The sequence below is a fragment of the Centroberyx gerrardi genome, chromosome 7 (assembly GCF_048128805.1).
Source record: "Centroberyx gerrardi isolate f3 chromosome 7, fCenGer3.hap1.cur.20231027, whole genome shotgun sequence".
Taxonomy (NCBI): domain Eukaryota; kingdom Metazoa; phylum Chordata; class Actinopteri; order Beryciformes; family Berycidae; genus Centroberyx; species Centroberyx gerrardi.
Window position 1 is genome coordinate 12,592,947 of NC_136003.1, and position 14,560 is coordinate 12,607,506.

Consider the following 14,560-nt stretch of genomic DNA (forward strand, 5'->3'; position numbering starts at 1 on the left):
TCTTTACTTTATTTGTAGCAGTGGAATGAATTGCACCCTCAATTTGACACTGACATGCACAAAGACGAAGAAGACTATCTTTATTAAACTTATTGACATTGTTTCTTGTAATCTATTTAGCGTGTATGGTTTGTCTTAGGGTAGTAAATGAAAATGCCATTGTTTATGTGAAACTCAGATGTAACCTTCGAATGAGTTATGAACCCGATACAAAGAAGAGCTGTCGTCACAGTATTGCCGCAATGCTGTAATAGGATCAGTTCGCCCCTTCCAAAAGCCCAATCACAACCAGTGGAAAAACATCACACTGATCCAGAATCAGTGCCCACGTAGCGCCTTTTTCCGGTGTTAAGATCTCGCGATAGTTCATGGCTTGACAACACTTCCCGTGCGTCCTGTGATTTTTTAAAACAGCCCAATGAGTGGAAGCCGCTGGATGCCTCTACTCGAACAGCCCAATCAGGAGGCTTTGTGGCAGAAATTTAAAGGTCTGTGCAACATTTTCAGACACCACAATCTCTGCGCGAGAGCGAGGTAAGCGCGTGTCAACGATTTCTGCTATTCTAATTAAATGTTATGTTCTTTTCTTCTGTAATCTACCATTTCCCGATTGTTTCTGTGTGGTGGTTTGCATAATTTCTAATCAGGATTAGCAATAAGATGTTTTTTATTACATATCAAGCGGTCTGCTTGATGTGCGGAGTTTGTCGTTTGTCATGCTATAACGTTAGGTAGCGAGGGAGCTCAAAGCTTTTGGCTGACTTTTTTTTACTTTGTTTGCAGGAGCAAATTTTCTTTTTCCGCTGTTGATCGAGCATCCCAATCACTTGGAAATGTCTGAAAACGCCGCACGTCTGAACAGGTTCAAGAACAAGGGCAAAGATGCCAATGTGAGTAACGTTAACGCGTACAGCTTACATTCAGCGACAGGAATTGACAAATGTTGACTAATTTAACTAATGAGTCGTTTAAATTGTCATCTTGGCTTCACTTGAAATGAATGCAGGAGCTTCGACGCAGGAGAGTGGAAGTGAACGTGGAGCTGCGCAAGGCAAAGAAAGACGACCAGATCTTCAAAAGGAGAAATGTGTCTGCTTTTCCCGACGAGGCCACTTCTCCTCTTCAAGAGAAGTGCCAAAATAGTCAGGTAGGCCCCTTGAGCCATTACTGAACTTCAGGAAAGGTTAACCCTATTTGATTAATGTCCTGCCATGTGAATTAAATGCTACTTATAAAATATCCATTCTAATGCATTGCTGGTTGTGTATGACATTTTGCAGGCCACCAGGCAGTGGACAGTTGAGGAGATTCTCACTGGAGTGAACAGCAGTAACCTTGACTCACAGCTCCAGGCTACTCAAGCTGCACGGTAATAATAAAGAATACTTGCAAATGTGGCTGGGCATTCCTGCACATTGAGCCTTACTGCACAATGTAGCAACTAAATACTGCTATGATGACTCATTGCTTTTCTGTTTTTCCATGAATGCAGGAAGCTGCTGTCACGTGAGAGGCATCCTCCCATTGACCACATCATCAGCGCCGGCCTGATCCCTAAGTTTGTCGCCTTCCTGGGGCTGGTCGACTCCCCTCCCATTCAGTTTGAGGCCGCCTGGGCTCTGACCAATATTGCCTCTGGGACGTCTGATCAGACGGCTGCTGTGGTGGAGGGCGGAGCCATTCCTGCTTTCATCAGCCTGGTCACATCCCCCCACCCGCACATCAGCGAGCAAGCTGTCTGGGCCCTAGGAAACATTGCTGGTAATTGTTGAGGAATTTTTTTAATATGGCTTTTGCCTTTTTGCTATGGTCATGACTGCTCGGTCACAAGCAAAGTTCATACTCAACTTTTTTTTTTTTTCTTCTTTCCTGTGTCCAGGTGATGGATCGGCCCTTCGAGACCGCGTCATCAAGCATGGAGCTGTGGCCCCTCTGCTCAGTCTGCTGGCAGTCCCAGACCTGTCTGTGTTTACTGTAAGTAGTGTGTGTAAATCATTATAATGAACCCTGCTCCAAAGTTAACATGGCAACATAACTGCTGTAATGTGTCACAATTTGAGATTATTTTTTACTTATTTTTTTTTATTGTTCTGTATTCATCCATCTATTGTTTGAATTTTTTTTTTTTTATTGAAATGAGGTCAAATTGCTCTCCATGTGCTCTCATTTAAACTGCACTCCCCTTGTTGGCCACTAGGGAGCGCCCTAACTCAACCCATTGCTGCTTCAGTCAAACTGATCTCTGCCTCTTCTCTTGCTTGATTTTGTTTTGTTTTTTGCAGTCTGGCTACCTGCGAAATGTCACCTGGACGCTGTCAAACCTCTGCCGCAACAAGAACCCCTCCCCTCCTATGACGGCAGTGCAGCAGATCCTGCCCTCCCTCATCCGCCTCCTGCACCACGAGGACAAGGAGGTGCTGGCTGACACCTGTTGGGCCGTGTCCTACCTGACGGACGGCTCCAACGAGCGCATTGAGGTGGTGGTCCAGACCGGCTTGGTGCCACGCCTGGTGCAGCTGCTCGGCTCCGGGGAGCTGTCAGTCGTGGTGCGTATTAAGTCTTGTTTTGCCCTGTGTTTTTCTTGTGCTATGTGAATTGTAGGATGGTATTCAATTCTGTTAGTCTCCTTGAGTGATTCATAAGGTGTGGCACCAGCACCATGTGCCTCCTTGAGGCAATTCATCTGCATCTCACTCGCAGGTTGTGAATTAACCCCTGTGCCCCCCTTCCCTCCCTCTCAGACCCCCTCACTGCGCGCCATCGGCAACATTGTGACTGGTACAGATGAGCAGACTCAGGCGGTGCTGGACGCCGGGGTCCTGGCCATGTTCCCGCTGCTGCTGCGCCACCACAAGGCCAACATTCAGAAGGAGGCGTCCTGGACTCTGTCCAACATCACCGCGGGCCGGGACGGCCAAATCCAGGAGGTCATCAACGCAGGCCTGGTCCAGCACCTGGTCGAAGTGCTCAGACGAGTAGGTTTTTACTGATTGGATTGAATCAGTTGGGAACAAAGTGCTTCACTATGATCAGAATGATTTTTAAAACGTACTTATACATACCTGAGACATTTCCATGATTCCACTAGTGCTAAAACAAGTAGACTATTTAATTGATTAGTTGATTGACAGAAAATTAATCGATTATAGTTTTTATAATTTTGATAATCCAAACATAATACCAAACATTTGCAGCCAAAATTTGCTTGCTTTTCTCTACTACATATAATTATAAAATAAATGCTTAGGGTTTTGGCTGCTAGTCAGACTACATGAGCAATTATAAGACCACTGGGCTCTGGTAACTTGTGAGGGGCATTTGTCATTATATTTGACATTTCATAGACTAAATGATTATTCGATTAATTACAAATATAATGGATAAGATTAATCGATAATTAAAGTAATTGTTGGTTGCAGCCCTAGATTCCACTTTAGGCCAAATTCAGTAGAACCACTTCTACTATGGCAGGCACCCTTAACTGCAGAAATCATTTCACTCAACGTGGCCTCTCCTCTCTATTTTCTCTGCAGGGTGACTACAAAACTCAGAAAGAGGCTGTGTGGGCCATTACCAACTTCACCAGTGGGGGCACTGTTGAGCAGGTGGTGTACCTTGTTCAGGCTAATGTGCTGGAGCCTCTTCTCAATCTGCTCTCCACTAAGGACAGCAAAACTATCCTCGTCATCTTGGATGCCATTACCAATATCTTCCTGGTGAGTACATCGTCATGGCAAACAGACAGTTCCGTCCAGTTATTTATCACGCCTGCCCTGAGAGGGGAGTTTATATCCTCATCACATTTTTGTGAGATCTGACAAGCGGACGTATTTATTCCTGGAGTTGGCAAGATGTGTGTGTGCAAATATTCACAAGTGTTTGTTTGCCCATCAGGCTGGAGATAAGATTGGGGAATCAGACAAGCTGTGTCTAATGATTGAAGAATGCGGTGGACTGGACAGGATCGAGGCTCTGCAGTCCCACGAGAATGAGCTGGTCTACAAAGCCTCCCTCAACCTGATTGAGAAATATTTCTCTGGAGAGGTAAGTGTTAACATTTCTGTTACGAGCAAGACATTTATTGACAAGTTGGGAAATATTTTATAAAATTGACGTTTCAAATTATAGCAAATGATTGATCATTGTTTTGGTTGTTTTTCTTTTTAGGATGAGGAAGTCCAGTGTGTGGCCCCAGAAGCAAACGCTGATGGCTTTGCATTCCAGATCAGCGAAAACCAGAGCACTTTCAATTTCTAGATACCTCTTCCTCTCTTTGACCTGTACTGTACACTCACTGCCACTGTTTGTCCCTTGTTCATGTGATTGTGGACCTCTTCTCTTTTGTATGTAATGTACATACTGTTTTTAACAGGATTGTAAATAAAGTCCTAAGACCTTCGGTGTGTTTTGATTTGTAAGATCTTTCTTAAATTGAGCATTAGTACCAACAGATTGTTAATTCATTCAATATCACTGATTTGTTAAACCATTTGGATCACCATCAAGCAGAAAAGCAAACAAAGTATAAGAACAATCAAGTTGCTATATTGTTAGCTAGCCTTATAATTTGTCAGTGTAGACCTATTGAAATCCATTTGTAGATTTGTGAATGAATACAATTGTCCCATCCTTTCTATTTAAATGTGGAAGGTGAAATCAGAATAGCAAGCCCTGCAGATGAATATAGTCTAGTACAAGGGTTTCCAAACAATGTCAAGGACCTCCAGATGGATATGCTTTTAGACCACAGACCGCCCCCCCCCCCCTCCATTTGATAAAGGTTTTGTCTCAGGGACCCTCATTTCAGAAGGTTTATATATGTCAAATGTGGGCAGGGATATAACAGTGGGGAGAGTGAAACCTCTGATCTGGAGGCACTGTGGTGGTGGGGTGTGTGTGTGGGGGGGGGGGTAGGGGTACTGATTCCCCAGCCCCCCTAAAGTGTCTGGACTAAAATGCATTTTATGGTCCTCAAGTGTATATTTATATTTCATACTTCATCTCACACTATTCTGGTTGGGTTGGAATCTACACAACTTCAATATGGTTATCTGAGACAAACTGGATCAAGCAGGAATAAAATTTAGCTGGGGTCTTGCTGTGCAGACCAAAACAAAATTGTCTTCTCTAGGCAGATTTTGTAAGGAAGGCAAAGTAAGGTTATGACAGCTGATTTGTGCTATCAGGGTTGTGCACAAAAGCCATCATTTCAATTAGGGACTTGTCTGATAATTGTTCAGTCAACTAATCTGTGGAGGTGTGTTTGAGCTGTGGATGCATAGACAGATTTTGGTCCTAGATGGAAGAATAGTGATGTGGGGATGAGAGGAAAGTAGAGGGGGGCCCTGTGCACCCATAAATCCTAGCTACGCCCCTGCCTCATAGACATTTTCTATAATGGTGCTTATTTCTAGAATGAAACTAAACTAACCATTATTTTGCCGGGGACTCCATAGAGCCCTCTCAAGGACACCCTGGGACCTGGAGCCCAGTTTGTGAATCACACTGGCTTTACATTTAGGTGCCACATGGTAGAGAAATGTTTCACTCCCCCAAAGTGTGTTGTCGTCACTGGTCAGCTCCCTACCAGCCTCCCTGAAGTGGGATCTGCACTGGAGGGCTCAACAGTTCAACTCTCGACGAGCGGAGAGGAGGACTCAGTCTGAGGCAGAAGCTCTCTCCGAAGATGTGAAGACAAACCCCGTGTTACAGCGCCTTGACTCGGGAGCAGCTATACGATTTATTAGGGGGAAGCCGTTTCTATTAAATGCACTTTGCAACACCGCTACACTCGAGCTTCTTTGCATTTATGAGCGATCGTTATGGCAGTTCAGTCCACATCCGGGCCACAATGCCTTGACTCCATTATTGTCTAAAACTGGCGAAGAGGTTGATAAACCTTGTTATTTTTTACAGTTAATGAGATATTTTTATTACGTGTAGTCAAGGCTGGAACCAAGAGGAGATGTCTAACCAAGGAGTTCGGCGGAATGGTCCGGTAAAGCTGCGTTTAACAGGTAGCTATGCTTTTAAATCCCCAAATATATTTCCACACACACTAGCTAAGCAGGCTCGGTATATTTGCTGGAAATGAATAGTTCCCATGGGCCATGGAGTTGGCTAACCGCCGGCTCTTTCTCCCATGATTTTCACGTTTTCGTTACTGGTTACTATGTATTTCAGATATTTGAAATGCGTTTATTGTTTTAATACCGTTGATATTGAAACGCTAATCTGGCATCTCCTGTAAACAACGCGAAATCTGTAATATCATTGTTCTTGGAAATAGTCTGAGCCTCGCGATTGTCGCCAGTAACCACCAGCATTATTGCTGCTAGCTGGCAGCAACAACACGGGTCCCGGGATAGCTGTTTATTGTGTTCCTCTGCATTAACCATTGAGTTAGTTGTCGCTCGAGGAAATCAATATTTGGAATGATATAGATCTTTTTAATTAACCCATTCAGCAAAACTGTAGAGATTTACATAATTTAAATCTAGGCATGCTACTCAACTATCACACTATTATGTTGACAGACAGCGAGACAGGCTCAGATAAAGTTGGCTAGCTATCGTTAGCCTAGACAGCCTGCTTGTTGCCTATAATCAACTCTTTATGCCAGAGCAAGCCTCAGTTGAGATGGCAGGCAGCTCCACAGGTCACAAGAGGCTGCAACTGCCACTGAACAGTAAAGTGTCTCATAACAGCCTACTGACAGGCAGCTGCCTCTTGCTTTGTTATACTTGTTAAAATGCATCAGCTGCAGTATCACAGCATTCTGTAAAGAGCACTTCTGCTCTGTGTTCAGAGTTTGCCTCTCCCAATGACTGTTTCATACATGTACAGTATGATCCACACTACAATCACTAAAGTTAGGGCTTATTAGACAGAAGAATTAGTTGCAAAGTAGTAAAAAACCAGTAAGTAAAACCAATTTCTCAACAGTACTGCAGCTGTGATGGTATATGGTCACATCTCTCTCTCTCTCTCTCTCTCTCTCCCTCCCTCTCCCTCTCAGCTGCCCTTGTTTGGTTTGTACTATTTCAACACAAACAGCAAAAAGGTTTACATGAGAGCACATTGTTTTGACTGGGAGAGGGGGATGACAGCTGCCCTGTTTGATGTACCTCCAGGATCAGGGCTGAAGCAAATTCCAGGCCTGTCTATTCTATCAGGAAGAGCCAAATTAAATATTGAAGCTAGTGCTGTTTCTGATAGGAATAAGTGGAGAGAACATGGGAGCAGGGCAGGGCTCCTGTCAGGACTGACTGGAGACTGACTTGATTTGAAGGATATCTAGCTCTCACAGTCATTTTTAACAGTTGCCGTAAATCATCCTGGGCTCACCACGTAACAAGAAAATTTGAAGAGTTTCATACCAAAATGAGATACCCACCAAAATTTGGAATGAAACGCTTCAGTTGTTGTGACAGTTTGATTTCTATTCACCAGCATGCTATATAGTTAACAGGGATATTCCTCAAACCCTGTAACAGTAGCACTGCAGCAGATTGGTAATTTCCAGCACCACATGAAATTTCCAACCAGTCAGTCTTACTTAGTTACTTCATTCATCATTTGATAAAGTACCCCAGCAACACCTTGCTGCTCAGATTCAGATGTACTGTACTGATAGATACTTGAATTCATCTCTTTTCGGCTTTCTCTTTTTTTTTTTCGGGATTGGGGGTGGGGGGTCATGTTGAAGTCTAGATTAGTCCATTAGACTGTGAATTAGTCTGTCATTCCAGGTTGAGATGGACTGCAGTGGTCTCCTGGAGGAATGCTAAGAATGTGAGTCCACTGTGAAAAATGGCGAGAGAAGGATCTCACGGACCTCCTCTGCTCTTGATGCAGGGAGAGTGACACAGTACAGGCCTCCAGACCAAACATCATCCCTGTTGGAAAGCTAGAGATATTTATGACTTTCCACAGAATTTGCATTTGCTCAGTTAACGACTTGATCTATTTCATGTTTGCCTCTCTGTTTTCCGTATGTCTGTCTGTCTGTCAGCCAAGTTGAAGTTTTTTTTAAATCCCTCTGGCCGTCGTCTCCCTGGGGAAGGTTTCTTTCAGAGTTATGTAATATTGTGCCATGTCATCCATATGCTCTGTCCTGGGCCATAACTGAGCTTACTGTGTCCCCTTTCCCTTTCTCCCGTTCTCCAGCCTGGAGAGCAGTGGAAAGCAGAGCTCAAGGCAGGAGAGGAAGTTCTATAGGAAGGTAGTCGTCTGGTGGTAAAGCCCAAGTGCTCACTTTTAGGAAAGCATTCACCGCACACTGTCATTATGTGTTTCTTTGTTTAGCACTGCGCAGCTGTGTATACTAGACCTATTAGATTGCTGCGTAGAGAGTAATGGGCCCAGAGAGTGTCATTGCGACATTGTAGCAGCTTGTTGTCATCTGTAGTCGCGTTGATTTTTGACACATAGCTGTCGATGTGTTTTTCAGGTAGGCTCTGAATGATGAGTTGCTACGGTTGCTACATTCAAACAGTCCTGTAGCTGTTTGTGCTTTAGGCGTCTCTCCTTGCTGACAACCCCCCTGTCCATTTGAACCAGATGTTGCAGATGTTTGCCAGCTATTAAACTGGAAAAATATGGCAAGCAAGCTGCTAAAACTAACACTTGGGGTGAGAATTGCCCCTTGACTACACAGGACAGGTTTCCATTATACTCTACAGCTGATCACTCCTAAATTATGTGACACACAAACACAGCTAATGGCATAACACGCATGATCCACTGAGTCATAAATTACATCATTAAGCCATGGCTCGTTGCTTTGTCTGATCAGTCTTAAATTTTGTTGCAGACATAGCTCATGGCATAGTTTTGCACCACTTTCCAAGCAACCGTAAATGTGTTGACACACAGCTGAAAGCCAAATCACTGTGTGCCCTCTAAAATGATTGGAACAAAGACTCTGCAGAAAGGAGAATGTATCCCTCCATTTTGACACAAGCTGTAAGCCCTCAGCTGTCTGTAACATACAAGTGGAATCAGACTCGTATACATCTGTGAGAGTCATTGATGTGTGACGTCTTTGCCATTCAAACAAATCTTCTGCACAGAAAAATGTTAGTAATATTTGAACCAATGTTTGTTCGACTCCCTGATCGTCTCCACTTTTGCCACTTTGTCTTAGCTAGAAGTTTACTTGTGACTTAAGCATATGGTTTGCTCATCTGCATTCTTTGGCCCTGTGCAGACTAGAGAAGAGAGCTATCTCAGTGGGATTCCCTAGAATTCTCCATTCGCATTCCCACCTCTTCCTCTCTGAGTCACTCCTGTTCTTTCCGACTGTAAGCTTCTTCCCCCTCAGACCAAGTCCAAAGCATATTTCACTCCCACCCTTACTAACTGAGCTGCCTTTTGGTTTTCTGTTTCTCTTTCTGTCTGATGCACTCTCTCTATTCACAGTCTTGTGTCTTTCTTTCCTCTTAATCGGGATCAGCTGCCATTGCAAATGGACAGGGATTTGACAGTGCTGCAGCAGGTTCTACACACTGAAGTGTCAGCACTGTTACTTTTGATGAAATGGTTGCTAATTTACCCTCCTCTCCTCCCTTGTAAGATGATGGACTGTTGAATGGACACAGATGCTGTTGGAGAATGAAGCAGACTCATTTTAAAGACATAACAAAGGCCCTAGGGTTACACATTGGCCCACTGTACAGCTTTGATTGACTGGTGTAGGTCTCTTCTTTTTAGCATGAGCCGTCTTTTTTCATTGCTGCTGGTTCTGTCTTTAGTCTACAGATGGGGGTCTTTGGATGTTGGATAATGGAAGAAACCCCCACAGCTGGGCACAGATGGGGCTGTGGAGGCACAGGACCTGATGATCAAGAGAGGGTTTTAATGTGGTCTGAGCAGGCGCATGGTACATTCATGTGGTCTCAGTCAGAGCCATTTTTACAGAGTGGCTGTATGGAAGTGATTTGGGTTCATCTGGGTGTTCAGACAGGATACATTGTAAATACACGGTGATTAGCTACATGTGGGGAACTGTTGATTCTACTGCCCCATCACAGACATGCATTTTGAGCAAAGATTTCCACATTCTGCTTTAGCGTTAGCAAGAAGCGAAGGAAAACAAAATAACAGCAGAGACGGAACAGAAAAAAAGAGAGAGGGTGGGGGAGAATTAAAAAGGAACATAATGAGCAATTATTGCACGTCATTTGTAAACATTTTCCTTCCCCTTGCCGAGGGCCCTCCAATAATTTGAAATTGTTCCATCAATTAATTGACTGGCTGGGGCTGGCTTTCCTGTTGGTTCAGCTGCTCTTCAATAAGGACAAAGCCTTCTGCGGTTGCTCTGCCCTCAACCGCCGCCAGCAACGGCCCGGAGGAGACCAGATGTAGCAGGGGGAGAGAGTGGGCAGCATTGTAGAGGAAGCGCTCCCCAGACCCGAACACTTGTCCAAACGTCACCCCTGACAGGTGGGGAGCAGAGCGGTCCAAAATCCCCCTTTTGAGGTTCCCCTGTAATAATAAAGTGAAGAATTGTAGTCATGTTACTCAGCAGGACCGTAGGCGTCTTGTGTGTGTTGCTTATATTGCTGGGCGGCTTACGAGCTCTATCCTGTTACTGTATTATAACAGCGTGCCATGTGTTTGATTAGTGGGCGGCGTGTGTGGTTTGGGGAGATTGGCTCTTCCTGCTGAGCAGAGCATCAGGCACATCAGAAGGACTGCTTCTTAAAATTCACTACGGACAGATTTTCCTGTGTCCTAACACACCCGGTTTCATTTGGAAACTGAAAGGACAGAGAAAGTTGCGCACCCCCTTCTCTGTTTACACCTGTCCCTCAGACTCTGTTGTCTCTTTGGTGCTTTATTTTACATCAGTTTTATAATATTTGTGTAATTGCCTCTCTTCTTATTACATGGCGTTCAATGGAGAGAGAGGGAGGAAAGAAGAGACAGCTGGGATGAATTTGATTCGAACCAATGACATTGCAAGCACATGGCATGTGCCTTTGCCCGCTGATCCCACATGACGTGGTATTTTTATCTGTACACAGAGAGGGCCGCCGATGGTAAACGGATGCTGAGAGTGAGCTGCAGTCGCCAGAACATCTGCAGCGCTAGTCGCAAGCCTGTGTGGTATTCTATAGACATCAGCTGTATTGAGCCGCAACTCATCCTCAGGCTGATTTTTTTAATACACTCACACACACACGTGTTTCTGTTATGACATATCATTGCTCCCCCTTTTCATCCTCCTGACAGACGAGGAAGATTGTCCCTCCACCCACACCAAGAAAGTATCCTCACTTATTTCCATTTTTGTAATTGATGCAGTCAATACGCTCAAAGCCTTGATTTATTGCGATTCATAGAGAATTCCAATTAGTTTGGAGTGTTCAGTCAGAATGAGTCATATGACTTTGTACATCTGGATTCAGGACCTGTATACGCTGTGCCTCAGTGCGAGCGTGTGCCGGTCGTGTGCCTCGGTAGTACTGTCAAAGACAATGAGTGTAGAGAGCGAGAGTGTCTCTTCTGCCTTGGAGAAGTGCTAATCCTCCTGGGTGGCTGGGGAAAGGCTTTCTTCAAAGGCCTGATCTGTTAACCTGGCTGTGGTGGTTAATGGGTCAGAATTGGATTAGCGGTGAGGGGGGAGCTCCAGTGAAAACTAATCTGGCTCGTGTCCGCAGGCTCTTCTACTATCATTCCCTGCCTGACCGTTCTCCATTCTGTCCCTCCCACCTCCCTATCCCCTCTATTTCTCGCCCATTTCCCTAGCTAGTGCTCCCTTTGAAGTTAGAAACTCCACTTGGGGGTATTTTTTTTATCAGAGGCGGCTATGCATGCATATCCAATGTCAGTCTGGAACTGCATTTGACTTCAGATGCCCTTGGTTGTCTTCCGACAGTCTATACTGGCGAAAAGTAGACTTGACATCAGAAATGTTTCAGTGTGTCTTGTCTCATTGGCATCTTCAGTTTTTTTGCAGTAGGGTGGCATGGTGAGAGAGGGAGACTGCCCTTCAACCAGAGGGCACAGTTTTAAGCCCGCATGCCGGCAAGCATCTGCACTGCTGAAGTGTCCTTGAGTAAGACACCGAATCTCCACCAGCTCCATGGGCGGCTTAGGCGCTGTCCTGTAGCCGACACTGTGCTCTGACTTCCCCCTGCGGAGGGGAGAAAGCGAAAAGAGACTTTCACTATGGGGATCAATAAAGTATCACATTATTCATTATTCTTTTCTGCAATGTATATCTAAAGTTATCTCTGGCTGTTTAGGAATCATTAGATCAGTTCCAGAGAGCCTCACCGCCTCACGTTCAAATGCTTGTCCATGTGCTGTCTCACACCACCTCTGGCCTCTGTGTTGTTCAGACAGACATCAGTGGGGTGAGCAACCATCACACCCCACCCCCAGGCAACAGTGGAGTGCTGCTACTAGGGATGTAAATAACGAGTAATTGAGGTACTCATTTTCTCTAACCGAATAGTATCCGATTACTCCTTTTTGTTTTAATATCACCCTCGTGTCTTCAGGAGGTGTAACAACACTTTTTGGTACTTTACACAGTTTTAACATACAAAATTTTCACAGGAATGATACTTTTATGGAAATTCGCTATTCGTTTGCATTATCTGAGTTTTACATTTCAAAAAGCTAGCAGAGTCCCCGGATAATTGTTTACATCCCTAGCTTGTACACAACAGAACCCCACTGTCCTGTCATTACCCTGGACATTGTTCCACTCTGCTAGAGGCCTACAAGGTGCTGCGGTTGAGGGAATGGGAACAGTCGGCGGTGCGAGGCTAGGCATCTCCTGTCACATTCCACTTTTGATATGTGATCGCAGCCGCAGCATTAAGGACATTTCCCCCTTCTTTTGTTTGTAGGGATGTCTGTGATTATTGTTTTCTTTCACGCAGCCAGCAGTATGCCCAGGTGAGACAGCTCAGCGTGTTTGCACAAAGTCTTATTAGCTCTGGTAGATATCCACATGCAGAGTTGTTTCGGTTTTCCTAGAAACAGAGGTGGAGGGGGGATAGCCAGAACGTTCCCGCCCAGGCTGTCTGATGCAGGGGGGTAACCTGAGATTAATTCTTCGATGTGCTGGCTCTGCTGTAAACCTGGATGGACACGGGTTGATACGATTAACCCTGTAGCTCTCGCTAACCTCAAGCAGATGGGGGTCTCTTAAGTCTCCAGTGTTATTGGGTGGGGGCTGGGGGTTTGGTGTGAAAGCCGCAAGACGCCAGCAGCTGACTGTAGGCGTCTGTCCGTGCCTCAGCCTGACGTTTGAGCCCCTTCAGTCCTCTGAGGAGACAGGATCAGAAGAGAGATGTTTATATTCACACCGGATCACATTTCAAATGGCATCTCTGCTGAAGTTGAACAAATACACCAAAGGATTCCTGTGTAGTAAAAAAAAAAAAAAACTCTGACTGCGTATGAACAGAGAAGCAAATGGTGATATTTCAACACTGGCTCTTTTCTCCCCAATGCTCTGGCCCTCGATGTAGAAGAATCCTAAATATGTAGGCCCATAGGTAGCCACCCTCCATTGTCTTTTGTTGGTCTCTCTCGAGATTGGCCCTGGTGATGTGTAAGTGTCTGGTTGATAAGAGTGGCGGTTTGCTGAGCAGGAAAATCATTATGAAACTGCCCTCCGCATCCAGGACTGGGAGTCTGTGCCAAATGAGGAATTGCTGCAATTGCCTGATGATTCATGTGTTTCGGCTCTCCAGCAGATGCTACAGAAACTCCAGCCAGTCATGTTGAGAATGTTCAAGGATGTAGCCTAATGTTTACTCTTGCAGTAAAGGCTTACCCTTTTATTATGGGGGAAAGACTTTGATCTGCTTATTTACTGTACTGAGGTTTTGGCTAATGGTGATGATTGCCACAATCTGACTCATAGGGTTTCTACAGGTGTCTAAACTGTGGAGTGAAACTGGGAGCTTGTCTTAAGTTATACTTTTGTCTTTTGAAAGGCTGCCAAATACATGTTAATACAGCACTCGTCTCACTCCACAGGTTTGATAGGATTTGGCCAACTACATTCTTAATAATAACCCTTTCAACAGAAATCTTAAGGGATGATTTCATTGAAGCTTGGCTAAATTTGGGACAGACATGACACATGGCCTGTAGACACGTGTCACCCACTTTAAACATGACTTCCAGCACCTAGTAAAAGCTGTTTATGGCAAGCACCTGCACACAGCGGCATTTGCTCATGGTTTTTAATCATGGGACCACCATTGTATCTCAGTGAGACATCAGGACTAGGTCATGTTGACAATTACTGGTGATGAACACCACCCACAAGAATGCATAGCTTTAAAACGGATACATGTGTGGATATGTCTACCTGTGAGTGTGTATGCAGTGGATAGATCAGTCTCTTTGGTGGTGTTAATCTGGATAACCTATAGGTCCTCTAGTCATTATATGCCCAGCCTAGAACTAAATGTGCCTCAATCCTCCACATTTTGCTCTTATATTCTCAGGACATTAATAGATAGCTGGACAACTTTTATGATTATGATATGATTACTGTCCTAATCCTTAGAAGCAGCTGAGGGTC

General features: G+C 44.7%; 2 protein-coding genes across 2 annotated transcripts in view; both read left to right on the top strand.

The window, feature by feature from the left end:
* Positions 1 to 516: 516 nt before the first annotated feature.
* On the top strand, positions 517 to 4,399 carry kpna2 (karyopherin alpha 2 (RAG cohort 1, importin alpha 1)). Its single transcript, XM_071912292.2, has 11 exons — positions 517 to 534; positions 784 to 890; positions 1,007 to 1,147; positions 1,281 to 1,369; positions 1,493 to 1,761; positions 1,880 to 1,974; positions 2,283 to 2,546; positions 2,742 to 2,975; positions 3,534 to 3,716; positions 3,895 to 4,044; positions 4,168 to 4,399. The coding sequence occupies exons 2-11, from the start codon at positions 834 to 836 to the stop codon at positions 4,255 to 4,257; spliced, it is 1,572 nt and encodes a 523-aa protein (XP_071768393.1). The 5' UTR covers positions 517 to 534; positions 784 to 833; the 3' UTR covers positions 4,258 to 4,399.
* Positions 4,400 to 5,640: 1,241 nt separating this feature from the next.
* The window catches only part of smurf2 (SMAD specific E3 ubiquitin protein ligase 2), a 48,711-nt gene continuing 39,791 nt past the window's right edge, over positions 5,641 to 14,560 (top strand). The window contains exon 1 of the mRNA XM_071912271.2: positions 5,641 to 6,017. Within this exon, the coding sequence (XP_071768372.1) occupies positions 5,966 to 6,017 (52 nt within the window). The 5' untranslated portion in view covers positions 5,641 to 5,965. The remainder of the gene's footprint in view (positions 6,018 to 14,560) is intronic.